Source organism: Stegodyphus dumicola, chromosome 7 (assembly GCF_044657685.1).
Source record: "Stegodyphus dumicola isolate Sdum_Otavi_A_Nest chromosome 7, ASM4465768v1".
NCBI classification, from domain to species: Eukaryota; Metazoa; Arthropoda; class Arachnida; order Araneae; family Eresidae; genus Stegodyphus; species Stegodyphus dumicola.
The window spans coordinates 85,774,487-85,787,963 of record NC_140774.1 but is presented as its reverse complement, the minus strand read 5'-3'; the positions used below and the strand labels follow the sequence as shown (position 1 = coordinate 85,787,963).

Below are 13,477 nucleotides of genomic sequence, written 5' to 3'. Positions count from 1 at the left end.
GACTCAATTCATGCTGCCTTACTTTTTTAGGTATTTGTCAACCTTTTGCCAATAATAAATGATTCAATGGTTTTGTTAAAAATTTCTCTAAAAAATTATATGGAGGATGAAGCATCAAAAGAAAAACTATATATTTCAAGTGAAAACTCGACTAGTCAACTTGCTGTTCATGATTCTCCTAACCTGACTTTATTTTATAGGTAAGAATTATATTCTATGCACTTACAGTGGTATATCTAAATATTGCTATCAAAAGGAAAATGTAATTAAAAAAATAACTTCCTGAACTTATCAAATATTAATGTTATTTTTAAAATCTTAAAATCCTTAACAATTAAAAAAACTGTTTTGTTATGAGTTTATGATAACAACAATTGAAAATAGATATGAGAATAATTTTACAAGTAAATGTTCTTAGTTCTTTCTAAATTATGCGTATCGATAATAATTCAAATTAAATTAATAAAAATGAAATATTCTTTGGGAACTTGCATGTTTTTATTTTGTAATCAGGAGACTGAAAGTAATATTTATTCTGGAGCTTTTTTACCCTAATACTGATCTGGTTATTCTAATATTTAAAAATAACAAAAGTATGAAAGTTTCATTAGTATTATTATCAATAGCAATTTATCTATTTCTGTATTGTGCTTATGTAATTCTGGTTGTTCAGTTCAATCATCTTTAAAATGCTACATTATTCGTTCTAATAGACAAAACTATGAGTAACGATAAATCATTTCAAAATCAGAAAGAAAGTTCTGAGTTTCAATATTAAGAGAATTTGCAAACTATGTTTATTTTTATAAAAGTATTGAACCAAAAGTACTAATTATGCCGCCGAAGAATAACGCGAGTATTCAGAGTCCAGCATTCGTACGCTTGCGTTAAGCCTACGTTTGTGTGTCTGCGGAACTGTAATTGTGAACGGGATATAAGAGCACGAGGAACTTTTGGGGATTTATGTGCTCGTTCTCCTTTTCGACATTCACCTTGTTTCTCGCAAGAGTTGGGTAAATTTTAAAAAGCATCAGGTAAATGAGTAGCTATGGATGACGGAATGAGATGGAGAATTGTCGACAGATTAGAGGCAGGCCAATCACAAGCGCGGGTGACTAGAGAGCTCATTGTAACGCCCGTTGTCGTCTTCAATTTATGGAAACAGTTTCAGAACACTAGATCTATATCGAGGAGACCTAGACAAGGTCGACCAAGATCCACAACGATGAATGACGATTGTTATTTGGCACTTCCAGCCGGAGACACAAATCTGCTATAGCTTCACAGCTCTCAAGTGAGTTGTATGCTGCCACTGGAATCCGAGTTTCACGGTCTGCAGTTGAAGGCTTCATAAAAAGAGCTGCATGCTAGAAGACCCACTGTATATTTCGTGCACATCCTCAGCGCTCCCTCTCGTGTGCTGGCAGTGTGCGTTCCGTATACTGCAGCATACGAAAGGGAGTGTTTAGGATAAGCACGTAATACACGCATTGAACCAGAGTTTAGTGCAGTACCGTGCTTTTTACAGATAAGTCGAGATTCATCCTGAACACTGATTCTCGACCTATTGCATCTGATGAGAGCCTGGAACGTAATACGATACACGTAACCGATTCCTGAAGCGGCAGTCTATATTTGTCCCATAAGGCAGGTGGCTTCGGCCCTCCGAGTAGGAGAGACAACCAGTCGCTCCGCGCCGTGCGTGGTGGGTCGAGCTCTGCGAGCTCACGACTCTTGCCTGATATGGAGTGATTCAGTTGAGTTTGCACTGTAGTGCAGCTCCATTAGGACATAAAAACATAAAAACAGTTGCCCTTGCTTCTCAGGGTGGTGGAGGTGTATTGGTTTGGGCAGGACTTAAGTTAAACGGTCGCACACCCCTGCATATGTTTTACAAAGGCTTCTTGATTGCTATGGGGTACATAGAGGAGATCTTAGAGCCTTGTGTTCGGCAGTTGGTTCTAGTTTACTGTTAATGGACGACAGCGCTCGTCCGCATAGGACTCAGCTGGTCGACGATTGCTGGGAAGTGAAGATATTCGCCGCATGGATTGGCCAGCTAGATTTCCTGACCTTAACTCTATACAGCATATCTGGTATGTTCTTGAGAGGGCAATTTCATCTCGTCGCCCTCCTTCGAGAACCATCCCGAATTAAGATAAAATAGCACGCCGAACAAGTATTAATTTAGAAGTCAAACAACAAAAATCAGTGTTATATTTGCAAATTTTCACAGGACTAGTTTCGATGGTTTTACCGTACTATCATCCTCAGCTTGGCAGTTTGGCAGTAACCGTAAATTTACGGGGAGAGCACCAAATCTAGAATGTTAATTTTGAGATCGCCAATTATATCGTATTTTGTTATAATATATTTATATCTATATATAAGTAAGTAAGGACATATAACTTAAATGCCTTACTTATGTATATAGATGTATATATAAAGAAACTTAATAAGAGGCAAAAATTAAAAACAAATTTTTTATACCCGTCCAGCGCTATAGCTGCAGGATTGAAGTAAAATAAACTTAAAGCATCTAAAGTAAAAGTAAATCAAAGCAAGGCAGTTCCTCAACAATATTAATAATTGAAGGCTTGTATAAGAAGTTTAACACAATATCTAAAAAATTCAAAATTTAAAAAAAGAATCATAGTACAAATTCGAAAACTAAAAATGCAAAAGAGTAAAATTATGCAAGACAATAGAAATATAAAAATTAATCTCCTTTTAATGAAACTCCAATTCAGAACTCATCAGGAGAAAATGAATTAAAGCTTCATAAAAGTTGATTAATATGCTTCGAAAACATGTTTCGTTCTCCTGGTTCATTTGAGATCAAAAACCGAAAGAAAGAAACAAATTTTCATTACATAAAAATTCGTTCAAAACCGAAAAAGCTGTATATCAAATGTACAAGGATTTTCCCTACACGCCTTCGAAACACTTTGAAAAAAGAATAAAACATAACATTGTTTCAAACTGACTGCACAAAAAAAAAAAAAAAAAAAAAAAAAAAACTTTACATTATGTAAAATGACTATTCGGGGGGGGACAACAAATTGGTCTGAAAACATCATATACAAATATGAAATTCAAAATCAAATATAAATATAGAGCGCAATACAAATATACTTACCAAAATACAAATCAAATAGCCATTTAAACAATACAAACCAAATAACCATTTAAACAATACTCCAAAAATGGGCGGTCCCCGATTATGCGGAACTAAACTTTTAATTCCAAAATAACAAAATCAAATCTGAGCCTATTTCGGCCCCCCCCAAAAAAACCTATTAGAAACAAAATTGTAAAAACGCTAACTTAACTGAAATCATATGATGACCTTCAAACAGAAATTTACTTAATTCTTGAGATGATCAAACTGTGTTTCTTGTAAAATTCATAGTTGCTCTGGAGAAGCAGAAAATGGTAGTTCGTTCAAGGTGTCCAATAGCAGAACTAAGTATTGAAACATGTATTAAAAAAATCCTATCCTGTTAAACATTGTGTGCGGGGGTGTCAAACGTTGGGCGCAGTCGTAAAAATTATTACTACGGGGAAGGGTGATCGTCGCCTCCAAAATAGCGGCGTTAAAAACTTCTAAAAGATGCTGTTTTCTGTAAAATCTTAAAACGTGAAAGTAGTACTGGCTCAAAGTTGAGGAAAAAGAAAAATATATGTTATTAAAAGATAAAAGTCTTCACATAATCGGTGTAAAGCAGGAATATTTGCCAGTTATAAATTTATAAAATAGTAGAAAGAAATTGTGCATAATAATTGAAAGGGAAAAGAAACAAGATCTTTATACATATTTAACATTAAATTTCTTATCGTAGTCATCCAACTATTACCTCCGATTAAGGTTTAAGTAATAATTATCATATCACTATAGATGAGAAATTTTAAAAAAGGAGTTTATTATATAAAAAAGTAGTTTATATACATTATATATATATATAGTATTTGTATATTTGATTTTGAATTTCGGATTTGCGTATAATGTTTTTTAGACCAATTTGTTTTTTTTAGTGGTCATTTTACATAATGTAAGGTATTTTTTTATGCAGTCAATTTGAAATAATGTTATGCTTTATTCATTTTTCCAAGTGTTTCGAAGCGTGTAGGGAAAATCCTCGTACATTTGAGATTCAGTTTTTTCGGTTTTGAATGAATTTTTATGTAATGATTTTTTATATCTTAAATGAACCAGAACGAAACATGTTTTCAAAGTATATTAATCCACTTTTATGAAGCTTTAATTCGTTTTCCCCTGATGAGTTCTAATGAGTTTTTGATGAGTTTCCCTGATGAATTTCAGTAAAAGGAGATTAATTTTTATAGTTCAGTTGTTTTGTATAATTTTTCATTTTTGTATTTTTTATTTTCGAATTTGGACTATTGATTCTTTTTTTTTTTTTTTTTCCTTCTTCAATTTTGAATTGTTTAGATATTGTGTTAAACCGCCTATACAAGGATGCAGTTATTAATATTGTTGAGGAATTGCCTTGCTTTGACACCAATTTCCTTGTACTTTAGATGCTTTAAGTTTATATATACAGTGGTGGCCAAAATTGTGGACACTTTTGGAAATTTTTATGTTTTTGAACTTTGTATGCTTATAGAAAACGTTACGTTTCACAAAATGCAAACTTGTATATATCATTTTAAAGAGAATATTTTACTGAATTCAATACAAAACACAAAATTCAATTATTTGCAATACAAAAAAAGTTAAACGATAATAGTTATCGATATACATTAGATAGTGATGATTGCAGTGAGTTATCAGTAATTAGTAGGGTACCCTTTATTTTTGATTACAGCTTCACATCTACGTTTCATTGAGCTGGCAAGAGTTTTAAGCTCTTCTTTCGTTATTACATGATGCCAGGAAACAATTATAGCCTCAATTAGTTCCCTTTTATTTGATGGGCGCTTCATTCGGACAAGAGTTTTCAAACGGTGCCACGAATTTTCGATAGGATTGAGGTCAGGACTGTTTCCTGGCCATGACAACAATTTAATGCCCTTTGTACGAAACCACTCTTTCGATATTTTGGCCGTGTAGCAAGGAGCAGAATCCTACTGAAAAATAAACGAAGCATTGTTGGAAAAGAGATCTCTGATGGAAGGTACAAGTTTTGGTTCTAGAATAGTGTCAATGTATTTTCTGGCATTCAGTGTCCCATCGATGACATGAACGCGACATATTCCATCTGCTGACATGCATGATCAAATCATAACACTAACTGGGTTCTTCACAGTTGCTCGAATGCAGTCAGGATGTAGCTCTTCTCCTATTCTACGTCTTACATATTTTCGCCCATCACTACCAAATAACGATATCTTAATTTCATCACTCCATATAACTTGTGACCACTGATCATCTGTCCAATTAATGTATTCCTTTGCCCACTGTAGTCTTTTTTTTTTTTTTTTTTTTTTTTCGTTGTTGAAAATTAAGATAAGGCTTTTTTCATGGAATTCTACCTCTCAGTCCAACATCTGTTAATCTTCTCCTGATTGTTCTTGAACTGACAGAAACACTAGCATCATTCAGATCACTTCTGATGGCCGCTGATGACATTTTTCTATCTTGGAGACATAGTCTTTTTATTCTTCTGTCATCAATAGATATGGTGCACCATTTTCGGCCTTTTCCTTCTTTGTTTTTTTATTGAATTTGTCTCCTGATATTGTAAACAAAACTTTCGGACTCCAGATGTAGTCACTGAACCACCTACCTTCAATTTCAGCATAGGAAAGACCACTTTCTCGTAACACAATAATATTACATCTCTTTCTAAGTGTCCAATCTACTCTTTTATTTGATGTCATTGCTTCTTGACTAAATATTAAAAATTTTTACAAAATTTCCTACTTGTAATTGCATTGTATAAGAAACAGGTCCTCCTTCTACAGAACAAAGCAAATTAATGAATTGTTTCAAGTGTAAACATGATGTCAGCTTCTACTGGCAGTTACTAACATTTGATTGGTTCTCAGAACAAGAACAGTGATTGGCCAGGAAAGCTAGACATTACAAACCACTTTATAACTGTGTTTTTTATTTATATTAAAGTACATAAAACTTTTTTTGTATTGCAAATAATTGAATTTTGTGTTCTGTATTGAATTCAGTAATAAATTCTCTTTAAAATTATATATACAAGTTTGCATGTTGCGAAATGTAACATTTTCTATAAGCATACAAAGTTCAAAAACATAAAAATTTTCAAAAGTGTCCACAATTTTGGCCACCACTGTATATATATATATATGTGTGTGTGTGTGTGTGTGTACATAGGTTGGCAGGATGTAAAAGATAAACTTTGCTTTTAAAAAAGCATACATTCTATATGTGCATCTCACGTAATTAACATACTTCAGAATGATAACTATTTTCCCACCATATATGCTGTAGCTGAACAAGAATTAATGTAATACTGCAGTAAATGCATTGCCACATCTCAGAGTGTTAGGTTAAGTGCACTAACATTATATGATAAAATCTCTTAATCTTGTTAGAGGCCTTAGAAGATGATATGATGAGCAGCATGTGGCCCACTGGCCACTATTGACTTAAAACATATAATAAATGATGTAAAAATATTTAAGTTTATATATGTAATCAGTGAAAATAATTTTGTCTGAAGACTATTTAAGGATGTGTAAACTTAGTTAATCCCATTCTTACAGCCAAGATCAGCGTTCTATGTATTTCTATATTTATTTTTTAACTAAATTATCAAAGGGAAATTGTAACATTTTAACAAAACATATTTAAGTTGCCAAAAATTATCAAAATAATTTATACCGTATTCAGGGAGGAAGGAAAATTTCTTTCAAATTGTTAACAAGAATGCATACACTACCTTCTCGCCTTTTCACTTAAATGCTGTTAATAAGTTTCATTAAATGCTGTTTTCAGTTGAACTGACTCAAACGTTTAGCACTCTATATCATACGTTTATCTATTCAACCATATTTCTGACTGGGAAAATTTGAATTGTAACTTTCACACATCATGCGTAAAAATAATGATAGATTATTTTAAAACAGGCAAAATTGCTGAGTGTAGACTAGTATTAATTTCCAATACTCAAATTAATTTCAGTACATTTTGAGAGATTGTTTGACAGGAATTATCATAACTGGAAACACAACAGTTACTCTTGTTAAAGAGAGATATTTGTCAAATATTTTCAAAATGTATTGACTGTGGAAAAACATTCAGACTTAAAATAATACTTGTAATTTTTCAAATATTATATATATGCAGTGCGGTAGTAATACTTATCATTTTTCTTAAACTTCAAAATTCAGTTCACATGATTTAACATTATTTTCTTTACTTAAAAGAATAATTTATTATGGTAGCATTATATAGCTCCTATACATTTAAAATTATGATTCTTAAAATGTAATTATAATCAGGTGCTAAATTTGTTCAAAGCAAAGTGATTTGTACTTTATTTTTCTTCCTTTAGAGGAGAAGCAGAAAATCGAAAATCACTTTTGATGCATAATATGAACAGTTCTCAGGAAATGAAATGTAAGATAAGATCTTTTAGAGCAGGGTTTCTTAAACGTTTTTCAGCCCTTTTTATCACTGAGAATTTTTCGCGACCCCCCAGGACCCCATAACTGTAAGTATTGCGCAAATCCGACACACGCGTGAGTGAAACTGTCAATTTTTTCATTTGTACTGTAACATACTATTGCAGTTTTAGGTCATTATCTTTAATTTCTAATTTTAAGACATAGAACAATGTGAAAATTTTAAATAAGTAACAGACGAAATGACAGCGTCACGTGCAAAGCAAGGAAAATGAACGTTTATATTATAAAAAGAGTGCGTCGAAACGCTTTCGTTTTTTTCTTTGTCTCTATTGTCTTATCTTCATCTATTTTCAGACACATTGTGTAAAAATATTTGGTAATTGTAAAATTATTATAATAAGCTAAAGAAATATCAAAACTGCTAAAATTTTTGGCGACCCCTGCTGCAGGCTTCTCAAAGGGGTCGCGACTCACAGTTTAAGAAACCCTGTTTTAGAGTAATGTTTTATGTATTTAAGTAGTCTTTAAATATTTTTTCAATAATCTTCGTAATACTTTCTTATTAGCTTTTGTTTGATAACCTTGTATTTTGAGCAATATATAATTTCTTTTTCTTGTACTTTGAGCAATACTTTTACTTCCTCTTTGTACTTTGAACATTAATAATTGAATATCCGATGAATTAAACACATTGCCGTGTATTTTTTTAATTGAGTAATTCTTAGATATTTACTGAGTTTGAAAATTTTTAAGCCTGAAATAAGTAATATATTTCAAAATAAGTTATATGGAATGCTTTTGCTTTAGGTTCCAGTAAATTGTCGGCAACTAATTCTGCCCTACCTGTCACATTCCATAAAAAGATAAGATCATCTGGATATGGAAAAATCCATAAGTATGTGCACAAAAGTTTTAATTATCAATACAAAATTTGTTACATTGTGGTTATTCTAAATAACAAAGAAAACAGAATGTACAAACGAATTTTTTAAAAAAATTATGGGGAATACAACTTGCAGTACAAGTTGTTATTAAACTTATATGCAGGTTGTTCAAAAAGGATGACTACAGGCTGTGTTTCATACGGATCCATAAACTTGTATTTTTAAGTTTCTTAAAGCAAAGCAGATAATTTTATGAAAAATTATTCTATGCTATGGATGGGAGAATTTTAAAAATATAAAACTTAACAATTTTTTTGGTGTATGTGTATGGGAAGGGGTGTCCCTGCGGAGTAAAAATTCTAATTAGTTATGCATAATGCTTTAATAAGTAAAATACAAAGCGATTCTTGTTTTTGCTTGCAAAATTTTCAGAGATGTCCATAGGTAATATTTTCATAGAATCCACTACAAATTTAATAACGAGTGCTGTATTTATATAGAAGTATTAATTGCCAAAATGAGCAATTTTTGTTTTACAGTTGCTTCCTAAATTTGGTCAAAAAGTTTATAAATTTTGTTCGGTAATAGTACAGAAAAAAAATCTATGTTAGTAAATTCATTACTAAATCTCTTTGAATTTTGTTTAAAAGTATTGTTACGAATTTGTACATATATAGATTATTTTAGTGTAATTATATGTGAAATTGTATTTTTCTTTGTAATTTAATGCCAAAAAAATTTTAAAGAGTTTGTCGGAAAAGTAAAAATACAGGAGCAAGTCCATTTGACATTGAGTAAATTGGTATCTTGGTAATTTGGCGAGAAATCGTCAAAAGTCACCAAACTTGGCGATATTTTGGTCGGGTCCCTGTGTTACCGTAATAAGTATTGTAACTGAACAAATGAAATTGATTTCATGTGTAACTGTATTTGGCCCTCATATGCCTTCTAAAGCACTAGAAATGTCTCGACGGCAGGTGAAAACTATGTAGGGCCGGAGAGAGCATCTGCTAGTTGTTGTTTTTGCGAGTTATTAGTTCAGCATGAGATCGGAGTATACTGAGTGAGATAGCTCTGGATTAGTTTTCTCTTTAGATGCGTTTTGCATTGCGTTGTGTTTAACATTCTTAGTAGTTTAAAGTAACTATTGACTGTACTCTGCGATTACTGTGAACACTTGTACGAGTATTTCTGTGGAAAATTCCAGAACTTTGAAGTGTTTCTTTTGATAAAATAAATTTTATTAACCTATCATCGGACCAGTGTGTCTTCAATCTATTAACGAGCCCATACGCACGCAACAGTATATACTTTTTTTATTTGGCATTCAAAAGTATGTACTTTTTTTATTTGGCATTCAAAAGTATATACTTTTTTTATTTGGTAATGCATTTATTTTCTGAATATCTTTCGAATTGGAGTTTATTCAGTATGGACAACATATGAAAAGATGGATTTAATATTTGCAGAGCCATTCCATTCACATACCTGAAAATATTTTCATAAAAGTCTGTACCTTAATTTTAAAAACTATGGAATTGGTTAAATGTTTCTATGATTAATACTTATAGAAATAAAACTTGTAGCCACATTTTTGAACACTTGATATATAAATTTAGCTTTCAGAATATCGTTAATGTTAGATATATTGCCTAAGAATAAATATAAAAGAATTATATTTAGCATGATTAAAAATTACTTCCTTATTTTAATTTTTTCAGCAATTATTTCAGCTAATTATTTACACCAAATTTTATTCATGCATATTTCTTGTTTCAGATCTGTTTTGTTCCAGCCTCAAATTAACAGACAGCAAACATATGAATGCCAGAATTTTCACAATGTCAAAAATATCCAAAACTACAGTGTAGTAAAAAAAAGGTTACATGTTTTGTTAATACTTTTTTAATATTTCCTTGCAATATATTTCTAAATGTGAATTGTTCTTTAAATATATTAAATTTATCTTTTAAAATTTTACATTGTCAAACTGAAAAGTATATATTTATAATTTGCTAGAAATTCATGAGTAAATGATCAAGTTCACCATATCCCTGTTTTTGATTTAGTAAAAAAGATAGGCAGAAACTATCAGTATAAAATTAGGAACTTTTTCCTCCTTCTGTCTCTAAATTAGATTTAAAATAATAATAATAATAATTTGTGATTTAATTAATTGTATTAATTTTTATATAAAAGTCTGGTAATCCAACATCCAGTGACTCAGCACGTCCAATAGTTCAGCATGCGTATATCCGATATAAGTGGTATCTGTAATGGCTATGGATATGTTATTCAGAAATAATTAGCTGAATGTTATGTAGCAAAATTCTACTGAAGAAAACAAAAATATTGTTAGGGAACTCTATGCAAAGTGTTCCTTTGAACAATTTTCTGAGTGAAATGAAATGAAAAGAGAATTTGCTAATCTGTTAAAGAAACCGAAGATAAGCTTTTTGGGAAAAACACCGCTGATGTCAAAATTGAAGATTGACAAGGAATTGTTTATTATTATTATTTGAAGGTGAGGCTGCGAAGTATTAAATTAAATACGTTTATGAAATTTTTTTAGCATAATAAGCACAAAGCAGTGGGAAAGTAATGAATCTTCGTATTTTCCTCAATGAAGAAACGACTAACACTGCCATTGAAATAACACTGAGGTCAGAAAGATGGTTTCAAATAGCTCTTTTTATTTAGTTCTTTAGTTTGACAAAGCTACACAGCGCATGCAGTTCAATCATTTTTCAGCCTCATAAATGAAAGTTTTTTCATAATAAATTTATGGATCAATTAAATCGGGGGGTTCTTGACCTGTTTATGCCATGTACCCTTTTCACCATAGCCAGAAGATCACCCTTCCTTTCCCAAACATGAAAAAACATACATACAGTTATTTAGAATTAGATTGTTTTTAACATGCTAAGTTAAAAACAAAAAAAATATAGAAAATGATGATAAATGCCAAAGCTTAAATAAATGTAGTTTTTTTTATGTTTATAAACATAAAACAAAATTTTTAACTAAATAAAAAGGCTGATTGCATTCTCCCACCATAGGAGAGAATTTCCCTTGCTTCAGAACCCCTTAAGTATTTCATTATTACAATTATAATGCCTGCTCAAGGTACCCACCGTTAATTCTGTATAGCTGTATTTATTGCTTAATACTTCTACACTGTTTATCATTAATTAAAGAAAAATCACAAAGATGACGATTACTCAAACGATACGTAGAATTTAATATACTGCACATAGTAAGGTATAAAATTACAAGAAAAGAAATTACCAGACAATTAGGGTGTTATAGAAATTAGCATATGTATGAAATGAACAAATCGGATGCGTCAGTTTGGTGTAGGAAAATTACCTTGGAAAAATATGAAGTTTTATCTTCCCTAGAAGCAATACAACACATACAGCGATGTGTGATTCTGTCAATTATACGGTCTATCAGTTCCATAGGAAGTAAGAGGAGCCATTGCTGTTGCAAACAAGTTGCAAGGTTCTGAAGAGGAAGAATGAGAGCACCTATATATCTTCGTAAAGTATCCCAAACATGCTCGATAGGATTCAGGAACGGTGATCGTGCTGGTCACTCCATGCGTTGAATCGTTTGCTGCTGAAGATAATCATCCACGATGCGAGCCCTTTGCGGTCTAGCGATGTCTCCTGTAGCAAGAAATCATCCCTTATTGCCCAGCATAAGGGCGTCCATAAGCATCAAGATGTCATCTCTATAGGCCTGAGCATTCACGGTTCCATGCGGAAAGACATGGAGGTCTGTGCGTCCACCCAAAGGGATACCACCCCAAACACAGATACTTCATCTTCCGTATACATCTCTTTCACGGATGTTTGAGGGATGATAATGGGTTCCAGATTCTCTCCAAATCAAATAATGCCTACTGCGGCTTTGGAGGTTTAACTTGACGCATCCGTAAAGAAAAGAGCCCTTCATTGATCAGCTATCCAGGGGACATGTTTACGTAGCCTTCTCAAACTTTCCTTTCTATGACGTGACATAACAACAAATGTCGGTCAGTCCTGCCACTAGTTTCCCGGTAGCTCTCCATTGCAGCTGTTCGGACAAATGATGCCTGGAGGTCATTGTTACGAGTTTGCTGTTCCAGACTTCTTATCTCAGTATCACAGCGAAATTTACAGGCTTTCTCTCAAACATGCCATTTCATGCTCCTCGCAAATGACGCATTCCGATTGCAGCGCCACCGATTTGCATACTGCAGGTTTACTTAACATTTCATATTTGACATCATATTCAAATTTTATACGAATGCCTTATTTTGGGGCGAGTTATCGCTATTTTTGTGACTTTTCCTTAATTTTTGGAAACTATTTATTCAATGCAGCGCAATCCTCTGAGATGCTATGATAAGCCTTGGTATTCTGTATATGAACTGTAACTTAGATGATCTCATAAGTAAAATGTTTCCTCCTTTTGTCCTATGCTTAGTTGGTTTTTAGTTAAGTTGATGAGCTTATTTCTGTTTTCCTCGATAGAATTTCTTTAATTTTAAGACATAGTGGTAATCTCTGTTCATGAAAATTTAAGATCGAATTAAGATGCTTAAAGTAATGTGAATTTGATTTTATAATAGCTTTTCTAATTCAAACTGTCTTTCCTTCAATGATGAGACTTCATATTATTTGTCTTTGTTGTTAATAAAATTGTTCATGACGAGGTCCAAATTACTATACCTGGTGCTCCAGTTTAAAAAGAAAAACATTGCTATTAATCCAGTGGGGGAGGAATTGGAATAAAAGTACTGAAATCATTCCTACGATCAAAATTAAACAGCATTTTAAAACTCGCAGATGAATATTCCTCATATACTTTATTTACTGAAAAGTGTTAAAAGTGTTTGATCTGTGGAAGAGCACAGGCTTGAAGAAAATTGTAAAACTCTGAAACATATTGGAGCGGACTGAGAGACAATTCTTTCAGCTGAAATGGTCACAAGTTTAGTTTAAAAGTTTTCGAAGAAAATAATTAACATACCTGTG

The 13,477-nt window shown here is 32.2% G+C and overlaps 1 protein-coding gene across 1 annotated transcript in view; it reads left to right on the top strand.

The window, feature by feature from the left end:
- LOC118192638 (WD repeat-containing protein 27-like) overlaps nucleotides 1–13,477 on the top strand; it is a 169,448-nt gene that overhangs the window by 97,187 nt on the left and 58,784 nt on the right. The window contains exons 10-13 of the mRNA XM_085820553.1: nucleotides 31–200; nucleotides 7,497–7,561; nucleotides 8,377–8,464; nucleotides 10,233–10,334. Coding sequence (XP_085676679.1) covers nucleotides 31–200; nucleotides 7,497–7,561; nucleotides 8,377–8,464; nucleotides 10,233–10,334 — 425 coding nt within the window. The remainder of the gene's footprint in view (nucleotides 1–30; nucleotides 201–7,496; nucleotides 7,562–8,376; nucleotides 8,465–10,232; nucleotides 10,335–13,477) is intronic.